At 35.3% G+C, this 21835-nt stretch overlaps 1 protein-coding gene across 1 annotated transcript in view; it reads left to right on the top strand.

Annotated features, from left to right (window-relative positions):
• The first annotated feature begins 5899 nt into the window (after positions 1-5899).
• TTN (titin) overlaps positions 5900-21835 on the top strand; it is a 240899-nt gene continuing 224963 nt past the window's right edge. Inside the window, exons 1-11 of the mRNA XM_051623291.1 lie at positions 5900-6112; positions 8307-8410; positions 12627-12830; positions 13484-13771; positions 14535-14623; positions 14712-14956; positions 16684-16972; positions 17212-17364; positions 17845-17964; positions 19017-19154; positions 19973-20110. Coding sequence (XP_051479251.1) covers positions 8320-8410; positions 12627-12830; positions 13484-13771; positions 14535-14623; positions 14712-14956; positions 16684-16972; positions 17212-17364; positions 17845-17964; positions 19017-19154; positions 19973-20110 — 1755 coding nt within the window. The 5' untranslated portion in view covers positions 5900-6112; positions 8307-8319. The remainder of the gene's footprint in view (positions 6113-8306; positions 8411-12626; positions 12831-13483; positions 13772-14534; positions 14624-14711; positions 14957-16683; positions 16973-17211; positions 17365-17844; positions 17965-19016; positions 19155-19972; positions 20111-21835) is intronic.

The following is a 21835-nucleotide window of genomic DNA, read 5'->3' as shown; positions in this document are numbered from 1 at the left end:
GAGTCTCTTGAAGACAGCATAATGAAGTCTTCTGCTATCTTTCTCCTGTGTTCAGGACTGGATTACTGTGACAAAGCAGTCCATTTCCAGTTGATGCATTTCATTGCAGTCCAAAAGAGTGGACCCACGCTAGTTTCAAAGTACAACCTTAGATTAGCCAAGGACTTCCCAATGGCAGAATTCTTTAAGACCCACAGTATTCATTCAGAGTATAAAGAAAACCTGAACTGAAACTGAATCTATTGTATTGTAAGGCAGTCATTAGCATGGTGAAATTTTTTTGTCCATCTTTTTAATTCATAGTCTAGGTGTCTTTTTATCTTCCCTGGAAATTTCATTGCAGAGAAAGAGGAGGCCTTTCATAGTGTCATCTGTTTCCAGCATTGAAAAAAATAGTTCAGAAAACTTCCCATTTAGGATGGTTGAGTGGCACAATAACCAACGGAACATCTAGTTAGACTTGGGAATAACTGTTTTTCAGCTTGGTTCTACTTACTCAGATTTTCAAAGTCCTACCTAGCAAGTGATTCATGCTACTTAGACTTCTGCTTCAGTGGACTGGGTATGGCTTGACCCATACCACAGATCAAGGTTTTTTTGTGCAGCTCTGCTGTGGAACATTTGTCATTGTTTACATAAACATTGATTAGGTCTACACTGGGTTTGTATACCACAGCAAAGCACTCACACTTCTCATAGAGAGCAGGCAGGGCTTTAAGCAGTGCAGCAGCTCTGTACTTTATCCAGGCAGAAGCCTTCTGTGCAAAACTGGGACTGAAATAATGTCTTTCAGAGTTGCTTAAATCTTAAGACCAAAACATTAAACATTTGTCTCCAACCTGACATAGGTTGGGTGGCAGAATCTTACCTCCATATTAAAGTACAGGCATAGAGAGGAAATGAGCTGAAAAAAATATCATGTACATGTCTTCACCTGATCACATAAATCACTTCCTTGACATGAGGGAAATGTCAATGGCATCGTGCCCACAGAAGAGTCATAAGGCTGTGTATATGTGCACATAAATATAGAGCTGAAGACTAAGGTTCTTGCTCTGCTTATTTACCCTATATCTTTCTCAGTTTTTTTCCAAAATGGGGTGGAGACTATACAAAATATCTTGTTGTTTCATACAATTACCTTTCTGCTGATTAAGCTCCTCCTTCTATATGTTGTTTCATTTTAAAGATTTCACAGAAAATACTGTTTCTTACTGCAGTCACATTCAGAGGACTGACAAAGTACATATGAGATGTCCCTGCAAAAAATTAAACCCCCTTAAATTTATGTTATTTTGTCAGCTGGAATCTGTAAGTATGGCACATAAGAGTACCTATCTAAAAATCTGTCTGTAAAGGTAAAACGGTAGAATTCAGTGCCTGCTCATCTTGATTCTTCAGGAATCTCTTGATTGTCAAAATGGGAGAACAACTTGAATATCTGAGATGGGCTTTTTATCCCCTTGATTCAATAACCTTACTTTACTTTAAAAAAAAACAAAATAGTATTAATGCTTTTCTAACTAATACATCAGGCAAAACAGGAATTTATATATTTTTTCTTACCTGTGGTTTTCTTACAAAATAGTAGAAAGTAGTGTTTGTAAACAGATCAACAAAAAACCCACCAACCTTCTTTTGCCAGTGAGCGACACTGCTATTGCTCCAGGTGTTCCCAAGTGAACGGATCTGTTACAAAACCCTCTAAGTGTTCCTTTTCATTTTATAAATCATAGATGCCTGTGAATTTGTTAATAGTTAATAATAATAATGCCTGTGAGATTTGACAGGATTTATATATCTGTTAAATTCTAAGGACTATGTATATGTTAAAATTTTTCCCCAGTATTATGATTTTAATTATTGTTGTGGAAGGAAGTGGAACAGTTGGTAAATAGTTTCTTTACTCAGGGTCTCAGGTTTTGTTATATTTTCTAAGGTTAGGTAATGAGCAAGTAATGTTTTTATTTCTTTCTTGTTCCACATATGTAATGTGTGGGAATGATATATAAAGAAACGTTATACACAGAAAACTTGGGAAAAGGGATGTCTGTAAATGTCCTCCTTAGACATTTCCAAAGAGATGATATGAGTGACAATGATCAACATGAAGTTGGTGAATATGAACCCTCATAACTATTCCATACCCATTCAAATCTAGTCACAGTGCCCAGTAGGTTGTTTGCATGTGAAACAGGTAGTTTCAAAAATTGCTTAGTGCCTTCGATACCTTTTCTGCTTTGGGAGCAACTGATTGTGCCTTCTTCAGGAACATCTAAAACAATTTTCTGCAAGCAAGTTTCAGTTTGTATTGAAAAAGATGTATCTTGCATAATCAGTTAAAACAGCTAAGATAAGAGACATTAACAACTGAAAATGCTGCAGCTTTTCAGAAGCCACTTGCAGCACACAAATGTGGATATTCTTGCAACTAGAATGAATTTTATAGTCTTTAAGCTTCTAAAGATGTCATTGCAAAGTGGTGTTTATAGTAGGGAAAGGGATGATGAAGGTGGTGGAAATGTTTTGATTTAATGGTTTAACAGTTTTAACTGTTATTTTTTGATTGTTATTTATAAGATTAGGGAAAGAAGATAAATGTGAGGACGGAAAGTTTTTGTGTTGGCTTTTTTTTTGTTTTTCAAAAGTAGACTTTAGAAAACTGGAAATTCAGTAAGGATATAATATTTACATTTTGTGTTGTGTTTTGTCAGTTCTGTAAGGATTTAAGACAGCATCTTATCAGTCAGCAGTTCAGTTTAAAATAACCAGATGTTTTATTTCGTTACTCCCTTGTTCTGCATATTTAGTTGAGGGGCAGAGTAAAATGGGAATAGTATGTGAAAGAAGGTATAACAGAGATTTTAGAAGAAAGAACAGGAAAAAGAATGAGGGGAGTGAAGAAAAATGGAAGGAGAGGAGAAAATGGAAAAGATACTGATTCTTTTTATGTAGCTTGCAAATTAGCATGTGTAGATAAATTATGGGTCAAGTAAAGAATGCATGGTTTATGCTATATTGGCTGTGCAGTGACAGAACAAAGTACACTACTACTGTTTGTAGATGACAAGGAAAGTTTGTGATTTAAAAAATAAATAAATTAGGGAATTCCACTTCAAAAAAGACATTGAAAACTTGCCTAAGTGCTAGCTTTAGGCTTTAAGTGTTCAAGAAAGACTTAATTTGCCTTTAAATTCTGACTAGAGTCTTCAGCTTTCAAAGCATCTTCCTGTTGGCCTACTAAAATAATAATTCATTTTATGTAGCTAAACTCAAGTTAGTATGATTATTAGAAGTAGTCAAAGTGAATCATGTACAAAGAGGTGGCTAGTATCCACACCACGATGTTCTGTTGTGTTGAAGATCACCTGCTATTTCTTAAATGTGTTCCTGGCCTACAGTGTAACACATATGCCATAGTAACATTAGCAAGACATGGTTTATACTTAAAACACTAGCAGACTGGAGCAAATGGTGACGTTTTCACAACAATACCCAATTTGTACATCTGTCTGAAAAAAATGTCCTTATTGTTATCTGAATCTGACTTTGGTTTGATCCTGAACCAAAGAAACAATGTAGTGTCTTTGCTACTGTCACCAGCAGTGTCTTTGCTACACAGTAATGAGACAGAAGTCATCCTTCTGTTTTTTATTGTGGATAAATCATGTGACACTAAACATGTAGAAATCATACTGGGCTGATAGTAATTCTGTTAACAGAAAGCAGGCTATATAAATAATTTGTATTTCCTTGAGAGCGTAAGAGAAATATTTCAGTGTTCTATTGCATTTCAGAATTTACCAGCAAAAGTTGAGAAGGTACAAACCTCTGTAGGAATGGAAATAGATTTAATAGTGATCAAAAGAAAATATAAAACTTAAAAAAAAAAGTAATTTAAAAAAAATTATATATTTGGTTTATGTGTTTGAATGCAGATTTTTTTTTTCCAATTCCTGTAAATTCCTATTGTCGTTAATTGTTGTAGACTTTATTGAAATAGAAAAATTTGAAATCCTGGTCATCTCATAGCTTCAAATATGACAGTTTTAACTTTTCTGTAATTTAGAAATTATCACACAATAATAATTTTTCATTGATTATTTTATTTAGACATCATCCACCATTAAGATGGATGTTTATTAGGTTTGCAGGTACTAGCCTTTGTTCTTCCTCCAAGCTTGATTTTTTCAGTGAATATTTAAGTGTTCAACTACAGAGAAAAATGGCCATCTGCTAATTTAGGAAGTCGAAATTAGATACCCTTGAAACAGATTTCTTTGTAATTTTTGTGTCTTTAGTAGAAGTTAACTTGTGCTCCCCATGAATGCAGAAATTTGCATTTGTTATCATTATAAGTCTTACAAAGATATTAGACTCTCTGACATTTATTTGCAACAAAATTTTCAAATGAGCCATAGTACTCTGTCTTTCAACCTCTGTCAGAGTCCGGGTAGTGTCAGTGTAGAGACTATTTCTCTAGTTTCTGTTGCTGTTACTGCTGGATGCCAAGAGTTGACAACTTATGGAGTGAATAAATTAAAGGGCAGATGAAATTTCTGAAGTTACTTTATGAGATCACAGCAATATGTCCTTATTTGTTTCTTTCAGATCTGCAAACTATAGTACAATATTCCCTTGCTGGAATCATAGTGTTGGTATTCTCTCTCCATGGCATTTTCTGGAGCTCCTGCTGGAGATTCCTTCCAGACTGTTTTCAAAGACAAGTGCAGCTGTACAAAAATTCTGGCCTTTGTTTATTTCTCCAGGTATCCTCTGGGAGATCCTTTTCAGTGTGGATCCTGGCAACAGCAGACTGAAGTCCTTCATTTACCAAAACAAATAAGCGCATGCTTGACTTGAAGCACATAAGTAGTCTTCTGAGCCAGTTCTGTGCTTAAAGAGATTGCTAGATTTGCTTTATATGCATTCCACTTAATAGGGAAGGAAAAGGATTTTTTAATAAGACGACAGCAATGGAAGCAGGCAGATGCAGTGTTGTGGCAAAACACCTCCCATTCCAGACTTAGATGAGAGCCCCTGACCTCTCTTTCAGGGGCAACCAATCTAGTGATACAGCTGGCTGCACAGACTGAGAAAGCTGGACTAGTGGAAATTCACAAGCTAATATATTGTTCCATGGATTATTAACTTTGTGATCTGTACAAGGCCTCCACAGGTTTAGCAAAAACTGTTAAATTCTGATTCTTTAGAAATTGCAGTAGTTGTCTGTGTTAATTTACTTTCACTGTATTTATATTTCTGCACTTTGTATGTTATTTTTTATTAAGCTTAAATTCTTGGAGCATCCAACAGAAAATTTGTGAAGGAAACAAACAAACAAATACCCCAGAACACCAAATTTGTATATTACCAAATACAATTTTAGAATTCAAAGTTATGGAAAAAATAATTTAACAGTGTATTCTAATAGAGTGCAGCCACATGTCTGAGCTCAGCTTACTTATTTAGTCTGGTGATTGACAGATGCATTTGGTAGCTTCTTGGATGTTTTATAATGAAACAAAGTAAGGCTGAATCTCACTGATATGACTACTTGTGACTTTTTCGTATCCTCTGCTAAAACTTACTACATTCTTCAGCTTGTGCTTACGACTTAGGAAAGTTGCAACAGCTCATAAAGTGCACATTATAAACAAAATAGAATTATAAATCGAAATCTTTGAAACAGATGATGTTTCCTCAGTGAATCCCTTTTGTGCTTCCAAAATTAGTGTTGTCAATCTAACTAACAGGTGGTGTATGGTTGCACAGAGTAGATCCCCCCTCACAAGATACTTTCTTTTAGGAAACCAATCAGAACCAGCACTGACATGATGATGCAGACCTGTCAGCAGAGCTGGGGTATATAAAGCAAAACAACTATGTTAGCACTTCTGAGCAGTCGTGCATTCCCCGCCTCGCCTCGGGTGTAGGGATTGCAAAAAAACAAAACTACACTGTCAAGACTGTGTAGTTTTGTTTTTATGATTAGAGGCTCTACAATTCTCATGCTGGGATTGTCTAAAAAAATCTTACTCTGGATAAGGACGTCGTTCAAGAAGATTTCGCTGGGCTTAGCCCACTCTTAACAGGCACTTTGAGAGATCAGGTTAGTACCATCTTTTTGCTACTGCAATGGGTATTCTTTCAGTCATCAATAATCATTATATGCTTTATTATTTACAGATCTGCTCACAGGGGATGTAAGTTTCAGAGGATAGATGTGGAGCACTTAAATTCTCTGGCAACTGTATGTCTTGAATTTCTGGGAGTAAATTTTCATACCACTCAGTGAAAGATTTTTTTAGTATATTTATTGTTAAAGACTGTGTAAGATAAGATTTTAAAAGTGCATGGAAAAACCTGCTTAACTTAGAAACTCCTTTCTGTTGAGTGTTCAAGGTTATGCTACTGAGAGATAAACTGAGAAGCTCCAAGAATAGCTCTGATAAAATGCATATGGTATCAGCTAAGCACTGATGACTTTTTAAGGGAATCAGCTGCTAAGGTATCAATTACATGGCAGCTCTGGAACACTTGTCTGCTGTCATTCATAGGTGGGAAGGTTATTTCTGGAACATGACATTTCAGACGCATACTTTCAATTCTAATTATACAAAAAGCCTTATAAGATCAGATCTTCATCACTGAAATTTGCCTAGGCAATTAAATGTATAAATTATGTGTGAAACCAATGACAATTCTGCTTAATTAAATGATTTCCAATCTATTCTGGAGTCAGGTTATTACATACATACATACATATATATATATATAAAAGCTTTCATAATGTTTAATAACATTGTATGATTATTTCCATATATTTTAGCTGAGCTTTGAAGCATAGTTATAACTGAAGTAGATCTTAGTGAATTACATGTGACAGATATTTGTCTTAATCTTTTGTTCAGAAAACTAGTTTTGGATTGTGATGAAATGCTGGTAATTTCTTTCTAATTAGAGCTCATTTTCCCCAACCCTTGAAGCTGAAAAGTTTCAATAAAAGACTGCTTCTTTGTCAAGCTGGAACAAGTATCCAGATAACCAGTAATTGCCATAAAAAAGCAGCTCAAAATCCCAATACAATATCCACTTCTGCCCTTATCACTTATGTTGGCATCAGGCACTTATTTCAATGAAGTTACTCATGTCATGAAGAATTTTCACCCCTTTGAAAGGTAGCATAAATATGACTCATAATGAAAGAAATCGCTTTCTCACTGATTATAAAGTTAATCCTGGGACTGTCACAAAATCAGGCACAGAAATCAAAGTAAACAACAGTATATTTGTGAGTGAGGTTGACTTTGAAAAGATTATGGGGTAACTCTTTCTTAGTAAGACAAGATATGCTCTCTGGGGAATTTTTTATAAGAAAAATTGTAATTTTAGTAGTTGTATCGTACAATTAAGATTATATTAGCTACATATTAATGACCTGTACAATTCAACATTGTAAATAAATGTGCTTGTGCAAACTTAAAGAACTCTTGATACAGAAGCTTTTCTAGTAGTAATGTGCTACTTCAAAGTAGGATCTTGTGGCATAAGAAGGGAGAGCAAACCATTTTTCTTTCAGATTTCACATGGATCTGCAGTTGTTCAAACCATCAGTGGCAGTGGCTACCTTATATCCTAGCTCACATTTCGAAGGTGGCTCTCTTCCCATATTCAAAACTCCACTGAGATACTCTATAAGAAAGAGTGGACTTCTATCTACATTTTTAATGTCAATATGTGTTAATGTAAGATGAAATTATTTACTACTTACAGACTGCTTTTAAAAGAGAGTCTTCTGGCACTTTTACTAGCCAAATAGATTGCAGACACTCACTTTTTTTTTCATTTGCTACTTAGTGACCTACTTGTCTTCCCATTGGAGAAAGAAAATGCTTTGTGCTAACAAAACATTTTCAAATAATTAAAAAAAAAATTACATGGAGATTGTTTTATCTTTGGGTAAAGGAGATTAATGGAAAAAAAGAAGCTAGATGACCTGCACAAGGTCATGAAATGAGTCTAGCAAAACTTTGTCTCCTGCTGCATACTTGTAATGCCAAATCACAGCTTCACTAAATATAACAGTTTCATATCCAACTCAGCCAAGAGCCCTAACAGATATTTGCTATACAACTTTGTCAAAACCTACAATCTTCACATTTCACAAGGTTAATATTATTTAAAACTCAGAAGAGTAAACTGTTCTTAAAACAATTACAAATATTCCTAAAATCTAGCAAGAAGGATGTGTGTCTAAAACCAATGTAACCACTGATATGTAATTATGTTTTTGTTGTTTTCAGAGTGTCTGTAAAGATGACGACAAAAGCACCAACTTTTACGCAGCCCTTACAGAGTGTTGTGGCACTGGAGGGTAGTGCCGCAACCTTTGAGGCTCATATTAGTGGTAAGGTTTTGATTTATTCTTGCAAGATTTTTTTTTTTTAGTATTCATTTTGGTAACTTTAAGACAAATGATAGTTCATAATCTGATCTGAATGAGTAAAAATCAGTGCTGTAATGTGAATGTAGATATATATATATATAAAATATCCATGTCATATTGTAATGATGGACACTGTGAGGTGCTGTCCATTCACAAACGTACTGTGTGAAGTAAGAAGGCTTCCCAGGCAATAGCCAATCATCCTGCCAAGGAGACCCATGTCTACTCATCATGTATGTTAGAATTATCAAAACTGGGGGGAAATACCATTAAAAGCATATACATAAAAATACATAATGTGCTAATAAGGGAACTTCATATGAATATAGAGAGAGTAATCTTGTTTGGATAATGGTCAGGTAGAATGAGGAAGCAAGGTGCAAAAGGCAAGGCATATGCTAGTTCTTCATTGACCTAGTGCTAAACTTTACTCTGGCTAAGTAGTATTTTTACCTTCTATGCCCTTGAGTTTATGTAAATCCAGAGTTCTGGCAGGCAGGCTAAAAGCACAAAAGCTAGGTCCATGTGGCCACTGAAGAGGGTGGAAAACCCTAGTAGAGGTGTATGGTGATCATGATGGTAGTTCGTTGGTGAATTAGTATAATTTTTTAATGTGATTTAAAGATTGCCACATAATTTTAAAGGCTGCTTAAATTTGCCAGTCTACACAGTACTGAAACACCCTGTCTAGTGCAAAACCCCATACAAAGCCCCAGGATAGCTTTACCAGATAACCAACACCCTGTTCTAAGTGTGCCTCTGACCTCAGCAGTGACTAAGGAGAAATGACATGTGTTTCTGCTGGTGGAATTATATTGTCTTACAGGCATTAGCAATGTGATGATCCACATACCATAAAGCACTACCCAGATGCTCTGGGACAGGTGCAAACACATGATCTCTCTGACTATAAAGATCTCTTGACATCTATAGTCCACTTTGGTTCATCCCTTAGTCCCTTTGGATAACACTGGCTCACACAAGGTTCACACAAGGTGTTTTAATGTGTTCAGTAATCAATACCTATACTATTTTCCTGCATTATTCTGTTATTTGGCTGCCTGCTCTTCAGTTAATTGCCCTGGCCTTCTCATGTTGTCTGCGCACTGTACATTTTCTGTGAAAAGGTTATTTTCGCTGAAGACCACAATACTTACATTATTACAAGTACATAAATATAAAAGTAGAACAAGTTAGGATGCTAATATTATGGCTAAATGTGTGATTTTTGACATTTTAATTTGAGTGGTATCATGGAGGAGTGAAACCTGATTTCTTGCCAAGAGGAGATACAGCAGTTTTTCTAATCACATATATCACATTTGTATTTTACTCCCAATTATAATATGAGGAAATATCCTGTTACATTTTATTAATGCTGTGGCATTCTGGAATATCTTTTCTGTCCCAAAATCGTCAACCAGGATTGACAGATCTGACATTAGATTGGTATTTAGGTTTTCTAATGCATAAATAAAACTTTATCTCTTGAAATAATCACATAAATAATGGACTACAGAGTTTTATTCCGATCCTTTTTCTTCCCCTCCTATCTGTCATGAATAACTGTGAATTTGAACACTGCCTATTTATATATAAATCCAGTATTAATACAGAGCTATAATCCGAATCTGAAGAGCCTATTTAATCTAAGAGTACTTAGCAACCACCTGAGATGCAATTTTGCAGTCTGTAAATTAGGAGAAATGAATCATACAGTTGTATCAGACTGTGAATTAAGTGCCACATCACAAAGGTTTGATATTAGACAAAAATACCCAGTACCTCCCCTGCGCCTAGAAAGTGCAGAAGACACGGACACCATGATTAAAAGCAGTAAATACCAGAGCAGCTAGGACATCATTACAGGGGGAGCCCTACTGAGTGAGCAGTGACTAAGGGGACATGAGACAGCATGCCACTGTCAAGGAAGTCTGCAGTGCTGCTGGCATTAGAACTGTGCCCATCCTCATGTCTCCAAAGTACTGATCAAATATTGAATTTGTTCATAAAGAACTAACCTGTATTTGGATTAACTTTCTTTGAACTGATATGTTCTGTTATTAGTCAATGCAAGCCAGCCTTTACACTCTGCATGTTGTTGAAAGCAGCACATAAATTAAACATAGGCTGGTAGTTCCTGTCACTTATGTAATTTTCAGGATAATCTTACTGAATTTATTTACTTAAGCAGTGAAGTTGGGGATCTTCAGGTTAATTTTCTTCTTTTCAGCAATAAAACTCAAAAAATCTCAAGGACATTAAAAAAAATAATAAAAAATAATGACCTAATAACTAATATTCTAATCATAGTGCAATTTGTCATGTGTATAAAAAAAGTCCCTACTCCATACAGTCCAGGCAAAACCACCATCTATAATCTGAGGCAGAGATTACCTTTTAGTCTCCAGTTCTGTGGCATGGGATTAGCAGAGTGCTAGTGCATTTGTTAAATTGAGTTTTGTTTTAATATGAACTTGGACTCAGACTTCCAAAACGGATCCCTTAAACAAAGTAGTTTGAGACATCAAATAGTCTCCCTTTTAGAAAGTGTAGACCTTGTTCAATCTACAACACAACCCCCCATATTTGCTAATAATCATATGATGCTGCATCAAGAAAATAAAACAGTTTGGCAGTGTTTCAAGAAATTCAGTATTGACAACATGATTTTTAATTGCCCAGCTTAAAATGTTTTGGTACTTGTTGGTGCAAATGTTGAAGACACAGCTCCAAATGAAATCAATGGGATCTGCTGGATACTCTTAAGTTTATGGTGTTAATGCCCAAGTTCTCCTATACCATTACTATCAACTTGATTTACACCATCCCCATCAGGGATGTTTGTTTCAACTGTGAAATTACACAGCTTAAATGTACTTTTACCCTTTTGATTTCTAATCCTCTCTAAAACTGGCCACATTCTCTCTCTGTGTGTGTTTCTGTTTTACGTATATGTAAAAATCAGGTTTTTAACTATGAGTAAAATTTAAAACTTTCCTAACCAAGTCTGATATGACTGCAAACAACCTGTAAAAGCTTAAATCTACATATCTCAGCTTCTGTTTCATTGCAGTCTCACACAGTCATGTTCCTGGCACATTAAACCCCCAAATAATTAAATGAGTTCATAGCAGGGATACTTCAGAAATGAAGCAGAATTCTAGGATTTTCCAAATCCCAGAGAGTGGTAGAGGGAAAATTAGGGCAGCTGTAGCAAGTGCTGTCTCAGATCTCATTCCTGTGCCCCTTTGCAGTGCACTTGATAATTTGGCTTGAGTGGAGTACATGAAGTGAATTTGCAGGGATTTTAATTTTGGAGAAATGGTGTTCTAGGACTACAGAAAAAGAGTTTGAGCTGGAACTGTCTCCTTAACTTAACTGTTCTCCTTATGTGACTCATATAAAAATTGTGCCTGTTTGTCAAATGGATTTCAGATGCTCAATAAACTTGGCTGAGTAGAACACTGGCAAGACAATTTCCATGAGTAATCTAAAATCATCATTTAAACTAAAAAGCCAGCTGTAGATACAGGTGAAACTTTTCTGTCCAGAATGGTCTTGCTCATGACAACAGATGAATAGTATATTTGAACAATAGAAGGTCAGCTGGTTTCAGCTGACTGCTTTCCACCAGACTCAAGTAAAATTAACTTCAGAAAAAAGAATCAAAACCCCAAAACATTAATGGCACTTGATGTTAATGTCTACAACATTAACTTTTTCTGTCACTTAATTTTCTAAAATCATTTAGTGTTAAGACAACTAATTAACTTGATTGGAAGTTCTGATTTTTAATTTGTCTCCAAACTACTGGACTGGATAATTTTGCTGGCAATTCTACTTAGGTACAAGGAAATAAATTTTAAAAATACCGCATGTGCATCACTTCACCCCCTTTATAGTTTTGATGAACTCCTCAACAGAATTACAGAACAGCCACAGTCCACTCATTATTCAAGGATTTCCTAAAAACACTAGCCTGTGCAGCTATCCTATTGCTCTGTGTTTTAGAGACCTTTCTGAAAATCAGTTCCTTTACCACCATGTCACTGAATGTATAAGCATAGAACTCTGCCTATGCCACACTCCACTGCAACTGTGCATACATGAGTGAGTATTATGGCAATTTTGGGTATCTGACAGTTGTTTTTTTTTTTCCTTCCTTTTTCTTTAGGTTTCCCAGTTCCTGAAGTGAGCTGGTATCGGGATGGCCAGGTTCTCTCTGCTGCAACTCTCCCCGGTGTGCAGATCTCGTTTAGTGATGGCCGCGCTAAACTGGTGATCCCCACCGTGACGGAAGCAAACAGTGGAAGATACACCGTACAAGCCACCAATGGATCTGGGCAAGCAACTAGTACTGCTGAGCTACTTGTCACAGGTATCAAGCAGCTAAAGAAAGGCACCTCTCTCTGCTACCAATGCGAGAAAGTGAGCGTTAGCAGAAGTGTCAAAGATAATGAAGGAAGTTTGGATTTGAAGTATATGATTAGCAAAGAAATAGCCAACCCAATTCCTTTTCCTAAAGCAGATTAGAATTCAGCCTGTATTCTTACCAGTAATTTTAGCAGTATCTTTTACACCTAAACAGAATAAAGATTAATCTTAATCTTATAAACTCTTAATCACAGTTACAAACTTCTGGCTTTGCCCAGTATACTTCTGCTGATTTGTTCTGTCACACTGGCTACCTTCAAACTATGCATAAAATAAATTATTAATTCTGCAGGATAATATTTAGTGATATAAAATTATATTTAACAGAATAACTCACATAAAGGGTGACAGCTAAGAGACTGTGTTTACTGCCTATGGTTATAAGCAATATATCGCTAACCAAAAAGTTAAAGGTGTTTGTATTTTGGCAAATCAACTCTTAATGTTTGTAATATTCAAGAATATAGTATCATCTGTCAGCAGCATGTGAAGGAGAAATAGACCTTCTGTACTTCTAGTAATGAACATATCTAGCCCTTATATTTATTTTTGACAGACATAATTGTTCTTCTTTTTATTTCTGCAATAAAACTGCAGCTGGAACAGCACCACCAAACTTCTCACAACGACTACAGAGCATGACTGCAAGGCAGGGAAGTCAAGTTCGACTTGACGTGAGAGTGACTGGAATCCCTACACCTGTGGTGAAGTTCTATCGGGATGGAGTAGAAATCCAAAGCTCCCCCGATTTTAAAATTTTACAAGAAGGAGACCTTTACAGCTTAATAATTGCAGAAGCATACCCTGAAGACTCCGGTACATATTCAGTAAATGCCACAAATAACATGGGACGTGCTACTTCGACAGCTGAATTGCTGATTCAAGGTAACAGAGGTGGAAGTTGCAAGCCATGAAAATAAAGCATTCCTTGTTGTATTGGTGCAATATGCACCACTTCATCAATATTATAGGTTAATGTATAACTTCTTTCTCAAGAGTTATTTGTCTGAAAATTTGTAAGGCCCTTTCCTCTAGAATGGGTCTTCTTTAAACTGAGGTTACAGTAGACAGAAAAATTTGTGGGATACTTGGTCCTGGTTTGAGCCAGGATGAAGCCACTTTTCCTTTTACTGATTTTTTTCAATACTTTCAGCTGTTCTAATATTTTTCTATAGATTTCTCAAAGTTGTACTTGTAAGTTGGCTTTGATAGAACAGATATGTTAGACTGCAAAACTGTACATGGTCTTTTAAGTAAGCCTGGTAAGGATGAAGACAGTTATTAGATACAGGAGAATTGTAGCAGTGAATCATTCTGCCCAGGGCAGTTTTGCTTGGGTTTCACCTCAGTCAGGCTTCCAGATTGTGTAGTTCTTTGAGATCCAGGAATGATTCTGAAGAATCTACAGTAAATGTGTTTTGTTTGCAGTTTTTTTCCTAATGAGAGAGTAATGCCGAAATATTATTTAACTTACTTTCACAATTATCTGTCTATACATACTGCAGGAAAACCAGATGGTTGCTTAATTATTTCTCTGTTGTCTATTTACATTTGTATGTAATTTGAATTGGCCATTAATTTATTTCTGTAAGTGCTTATTGTTTGTTGCCATATGCAATTCTCCTGACCACTCTTTCTCTTCCAAAAGGTGAGGAAGAAGCCGTTCCTGCTAAAAAGACAAAGACAATAGTTTCGACTGCTCAGATTTCACAAACAAGACAAGCCAGAATTGAAAAGGTATGTTTTTCAAAAACAAAGCAGGTAAGGCTAAAATGTGGATTATTACTTGCATGGTATCTGACGTGTTTTCTTTATTTCATTGTAGAAGATTGAAACCCACTTTGATGCCAGATCACTTACAAGTGTTGAAATGGTCATAGAAGGTGCGACAGCCCAACAGCTCCCACACAAAGCACCTCCACGAATGCCTCCTAGACCCACATCAAAATCACCAACCCCACCAGTAATTGCTGCAAAAGCACAGATGGCACGACAGCAATCACCATCACCTGTTAGACAATCACCATCACCTGTAAGACATGTCAGAGCACCAACACCCTCACCAGTAAGGTAAGCTTATTATTCTTTCAAACAAGATTGCTTTTTTAATCACTTTCACATATAGCAGTAATGTAGAATGAGAGCATAGTACAAAAGGGAAAAATGCACTGACTTAATACTGACTGAGTTTATTCTGACTCTGAGCTGTAATGTGCTGTATTTGCCACTCCTATAGAAGTGCATGCCTCTTATGTAAATTTTCTATCTCATATGGAGAAAAATCCTTTAGAGAATAAATCCCATTTGACTACATACAGCTGAAGTAGCACTGAAAACTCCAAGCTCATGATGAAAGATAAGAAAACAGTAGAGCACTTGGCCCTCAATTATTGTAGATGAGCAGAGAAAAGACCAATGACACTCTGATGAGTGGTAAATAGAATGGAAGGATACACAAAAAAAAGTGAACACACGTTCTATATGTGTACTGGTAATGACTGCAGAAAGAGTGTTTTGAAAGTAGGCAAGGTAAATATGTTATGGGAAAAAATGAAGTTTAGCTCCACTGTGTGAAGGATCTTAAAGAGGGAAAGTGAGTGATTTGAAGACCAGGGCTCTTGGTTTAGGAGACCACAAGCGGTCTCTACTGAGAGGCTAGTAAAGGCAAAATTACTTTGAAAGTCCTGCGGTTTCAGCATCCTGAAGCACTAGCATTATGGAAGGAATGTCTCCAAGCTGAGTGCTCAGAAGAGCTCCATTTAAATTGCCAGAACTAGATAAGCTGTTGTATTTTGCCTCATTGAGAATAGCTTGCAAGGATAGGAAGGAACTGATAGTGTGTAGCAATAACTAACAAATTGCATAGATGAAGGAATAATTCAATAGTGCCATCTAGAGTGCATATGGAACGAGACATTTATACTGCCCTGGTAGTCAAAACACTTGTAGACATCTAACACATTAGAAGATAGATCTAAAAATTAATGTGATGATGCTGCCCCCTAATGCTGCAATTTGTTCATATTATCTGGGGGAAAAAAAAAAAAATCCTCTCAAAGAAAACCCATTATAACTCTGTTAAAGCATTTTGAAAATAAAATTATCTGCTAGGACTACAGTTGATTTTTTTTTTTTTAATATAAAAATTTAGAAACTAACACTTTCCAAGTGGCTACCAATTATTCTGGCTGAGTTTTTTAAATGTAAGTATGGGAAAAAATACAGGCAGAATCTTGCCTGGAGTCTGACCACGTGTATGGATGGCACAGGGAAATGAAATGTGGTGCAGGAGTGTACAGTTATGTGGTTGCTAGATGGATACTGCATGATATTTTTACAAAGAGTGGTTACACTAATTGTCTCTCCGCAGAGACAGGACTGCAAATATAGCATATAATACTCATGGCTTGTAAGCCTTAGATATTATTTCTACTAGGAGAATTGAGATAGGACAGGTGGAAACTATCAATGTATTTTTATATTTTAAATATTTACATTTGAATGAAATGTCCTTTGACATTTGCCCTTATTTCTTCTTTGAAAACCTAACTAAGCTACTACAAAGATGTGTTACAGTTACAAGTATAACAAAAACACATAGGCATAATGTCAAAAACAGATAAGTGCAATTAACAAATAGAACACCTAAAAAACTTAAAAAAATTAAAATAAATCAAACTACAAAGTACTGAAGATACCCTAAATGGGGAGTGAATTGAAGTTCAGGCTACAGTTGTTTATATAGTTGTCATTGTATGATACTATATGAATTATACTAATACTTTCTATTTCAATAGGTCAGTTTCTCCTGCTGGAAGAATATCCACCTCACCTATTAGACCAGTGAAATCTCCATCTCCAATCCGTAAAACACAGATAGTGACAACAGCTGGGGCAGAAGTCCTTCCCCCTTGGAAGCAGGAAGGATATACTGCAACCGCAGAAGCTCAGATGAAGGAAACAAGAGTATCTACAAGCACTACTGAAATAAAAACTGAAGAAAGATGGGAGGGGAGATACGGGGTCCAAGAGCAAGTTACCATTAGTGGTGCTACTGCTGGTGAGGTTGCAGCTGGTGCTAAAGAGGTAAAGTCTATTTTTTGAAAGATCACTGGTTTTGCTTTAAATGTGGACTCATAACTGCTGAATAGATCTGCTAAATGCAATCTAAGAGCCTGTGTATAAAAGTGTGTATCTGCTATTGAGAGAGTTCTGCTGCAAATATTTAAGTGTTTCTTTGCAACGTTCCGTCTCCATACTTGTTTTGTGCCTCTTCTGAATGTATGCAAAACATGAAAAAATGTCTTTTGATGTAACTAATATAGGTGAGAAAGGACAGTGAAAAAACAGCAGCTGTTGCTACAGTTGTTGCTGCTGTGGATCAAGCCATGGTGAGAGAACCAGCTCCAAGTGTTGTAGAGCAAACTGCTAGAAGGACAGCAATGACTGCAGTCCATGTTCAGCCTGTTCAGGAGCAGGTAGAAGTAGAGCACTGATATTCTGTGGTTTCCCCTTTATCCCTTCATCCAACATGCAAACAAAGCATGATTCACTGTGAGGAATTAACAAGATATTACCCAGTGCACTGCAAAAGCATGCATACTCCTATAGAGCATCTGAGCTGTAAAGGAATGTTTGTGGATCACTTATTCCATTGTCTTCCATCATAGCGGGATTGAACTAATTATTCTTAAACTGTTTTTAAGTTTAAGAATGCCTTCTATGAAAGTGATCTCATATTCTCCTTTGTCTTTTTTTTCCCCTAACATGATTCTTACACTGGTTAAGTTTTTCCTCTAATATCTCAATAATTTCCCCACTAGAATAAAATAATTCTCCCTTATTGTTTTTCCTTCACTTGCATTCCTCTCTTATTTTTCCTTCTCCTCTTCTTTTTGATCAATTTGTTAAAGTGAATTTTAAGGCTTTGTTTTCTTGTTTGTTGCTATAAAAATCAGACGAGAAAGGAGGCAACGGTAGTAGTTACCAGTGATAAAGCCACAAAACAAACAGTAATATCAAGAACTAGAGAAGGAATTGTTACCTCACAAGAACAAAGGCACATCTTTCATGAAAAGGTGAATACAGATGTTACCTTTGATTTTCATGCCCTAATGTCTTTAGAAATCTAATATCTCAACAAAAAGGCCTATGAACAACATACAAATGACACACCATTATGTTTTTTCCTTTCATATGTGTTCACTCTTCTGGTTTACATTGCTATCATTCTCCTGTCTCTCCTTGATCCCTGTGTTTCTTTGTTTATTTCACTTCCATTATGAATACCTAAGAATGTGATAAACTTGCAAAACATTAACTTAAATTTTTTTTTTCATATGGTGATTTATGAGATAGCATTCTCAATCATTTCCATAATTGATGTATAGAAAATACTTCTCAAATTTTCCCTTTAAAAATTTTATTTTTTTTTTTAAACTTGCTATTTGTAGTCTGCTTTGTTTGTTGGCAGCACATTGGGTCAGAAAAAGGAGGAAAAACTCATTCTGCATTGAAATAAATTTTGAAAATACTGATGAGTAATTTGAATTCACATTATTTTAGCATGTGTTTCATCAGACAAATGTGATTTAATGGAAGACCATCTTTTATAGAGAAATATTACATTTGAATGATCTGAAATGCACGAAGAAGAAAGTATAACCTATCTTTAAAGTACTGATAAACAGAAATCCACCTAGGCAAAAAAAATAATTGTGTTTATTATTGTGATTACATCTGAACTTCTTGGCAAAGTGAAAGTCACCAAAACCTTGGTTTTCATATCCTACACTTCCTCAAACTGATTATGATGCAGGACAGTTTTTCTATGGGTTTGTTTTTTTTTTTAGTTACTGCTTTCTGTAGCAAAGTATTTTATTACTGCATTCAGTAGCAAAGCAAGCATTTGTGGAATATTTTGTTATTTTTATGCTAAGTATATATGTATTTTATAAAAAGTCTGTTTATATTGTTATTGTTGTTTCCAGACTAGATTATTCTGAAATGCAGAACTTGATATTTTTTTCTCCCTTTTTTTTGGAAACCTCTTTTCCAAATGTCTTGAAAATCACATACCTTATATTTTTAAACAATATAATTTAAACTTTTTTTATTTGTAAACATACAGGTAAGAAAAGAACCAGAGAAAACTCCAGTACCCACAGTAATAATTGCCACAGACAAAGCCAAAGAGCAAGAAAGAATATCAAGAGCTAGAGAAGAAATCTCTACCAGCCATGAGCAAGTGCACATTGCTCATGAAAAGGTAAATAAATGTTACAGATATTTAGCTCATTCTTATATTCTAAAAAGTTTATGAAACCTCATTCTTCATGAAATATACTATTGATCTTTGCTCTAATTCTTTATGAAAAGACTATAAAATGAAAGTTTTATGAAACAAGGTATTCCAAGTCTGAGCCCAGCTTTACAGGTTCAGTTCTGCTGACTTCTTAGCAGCTCTGGCTACAGGGGGAGTGCAGCTGCCTTTCTCTCTTACAGATCCTTTGAACATTATGGTTTTTATTACCAGAATACTCAGGATTTCATATTTTGCTTAATGACATATTTTGCTTAGGTAAATTATAAATTCTAAAGATAAATTGTAAAGGTTATCTCTCATGATTCAATATTTATGTGTGGAGTATGATGTAATGAAGTTCATATTTGTGTGAGGACTGAACACATCTGCTAGACCATATTGTGGAACCAATGTTTGCTGGAACAATAAACAAAATCATTTCATCTACTGATGGGAGTAAATATTAAGTCAGTAATACTAATTTTTATGCAAATATATTCTACAAAATATATGTTATATCATAATTGACTAGAAAGCAGGAATATTCTTCTCTTAATTCACACACAGATGCAATATATTAATGGCTTCGAATGCACTTAATTCAGCTAGTATGTAAGGTAGGCTATGCCTTGGCCAGCACAAAATGATCACTTGATTTCTCAGGTGCTGCTTTTCTTTTATTGGTATAAATTCTGAAACCTTATTCCACTTTCCTGAAAACCTGTGTAATTTGACAAGAGGCGTAATTGATTACTATTATTTTTCTTTATCATAAATACTAGATGAGAAAGGAAGATACAAAACCTTCTGTTCCTAAGGCAGTAATTACCACTGATAAACCTAAACCATCTGTCATAACATTGAAAAGTAAAGAAGGATTTGCTACCACCCAAGAACAAGTGAGCATTACTCATGAAAAGGTGAATAGCACTATTAAAACTATATTTTTTATCCTCTCCTTTATAAACCATATGTGTCCCTAAAAAAATACTTACTATACATTTCCAGCTCATTTTTTTCTAATATGTATTTCACGTTAAAACTTTTAGAATTCCATTTAATAAGGGTATATTATTCCACCTCTACCTTTCTCTCCTAACCACTTCAGTTACTAGTATTCCCATAATTATCTTATGACTGACCTTTGGAATGGACTGACTGACTCCTGAAATGTATTTTAACTTCTTTCTTTTTTTTTTTTTTTTTCCCCCAATCATTCCTGTGATTTAAATAGCTGTCAGGGTGTAACAATACTTATCAGCATACATATCATAGTGAGTTGTGTCCAGTGCACCAGGATCTAACCCCCTTAGTTCTTTTTCCCTGTTCCCATTCCAAAATGCTTTCCCATTGTTCAAATACCTTTCAAGATCATATGTAACTGAGACTTATTTCTGCTGTAGTATCTAGATTTCAAAGGAAGCTGAGAAAACTACTCTAGCTAAAAAAAATTTAGCTACTTATAAAACCAAAGCACAAATCACAGTGTCCAGAACTAGAGAAAGAATTACAGCCAAGATCAAAGTAATCTAGTTTATGATCAGCTGAATATAGCTGTTGCAGATGTGAAAAGCACTGTTGTAATTTATTTTATTTGCAAACCTCACCTCTTCAGAGCTACTTGAGTACAAAAGAATGTGCTCAAACTAACTCATGATAACAAACCATTTTAGTGGGATGATTGTCACGTAACAGTGTTAGTGTGACTAAGTTTCTAGTGATAAAGTAGTTTATGTCACTGTATTAGAAAATGCCACTTTTAAGAATACAGTCGGATTTCTCTGTGAAACCCTATTCCCTACCAGTGACTTTCAAGTAACGTATACTTGCTGAATTTTTGACTCTGCAATCTTTTGTTTTTCTACAAGATAATTTCCTTGCAATTTTATGGTTGTCAGATGAAACAACCTCTCTCTATTCAGGTTTTAATTGTGTTCTTTGTGCAGTACAAACTTGAATATCCAGTTTATGACTTTGGACAGTCAGATGTTTGTTGACATTGCTTTTTTCCAGTAGGACTCCCACAGTAAAACAGCTTTTCTGTTGTAATATAGCCAGGAACTCTCACATGCAGAAGAATAGCATAGTTGCCAACAGCTTTTCTTTAGTCTATCTATCAGCTTTGTTGGAAATAGTATGGTACATTTAAAAAAAAATAAATTGTAAAATATAATTAGAAGAGTGTCGCACCTAAAACTGAGAGGACTAAGACTTCTAAGAGATTACAGTTACTTCTCAGGTGATGTGAATTTAGGGCAAAATTCAAATTGGTAGAAACAATGATTTTGAAATCAGCAATGAGACTGAATAAGAGGTCCCTGTTTCCTAAACACTACTTTACTAATAAAACATAAACTCTGTAAATAATCACATTTTGGCCTCTTTTGATTTATTTTAGTTTGAGGGGATAATGATTTTAAAATCATCTTGAAATTATCTATTAGGTTTTCTCCAATCTACAAGGTATACATTTCATATGCTCTGTTGCTACATCCATATCAGTTATGGCAGTAATAATAAACACTGATAGTAATCATCCTATTACCTACTTGTCCGTGACTGGGCAGAAATTTGGACCCTGATAATGTAAAAGTTGTCAGTATTTATTACCTATAAGAAACAAATAAAACTCCTTATACAATTGT

The sequence above is a fragment of the Apus apus genome, chromosome 6 (assembly GCF_020740795.1).
Source record: "Apus apus isolate bApuApu2 chromosome 6, bApuApu2.pri.cur, whole genome shotgun sequence".
Taxonomy (NCBI): domain Eukaryota; kingdom Metazoa; phylum Chordata; class Aves; order Apodiformes; family Apodidae; genus Apus; species Apus apus.
Note: the sequence above shows the minus strand (reverse complement) of the source record. Positions and strands in the feature narration are given on the sequence as shown.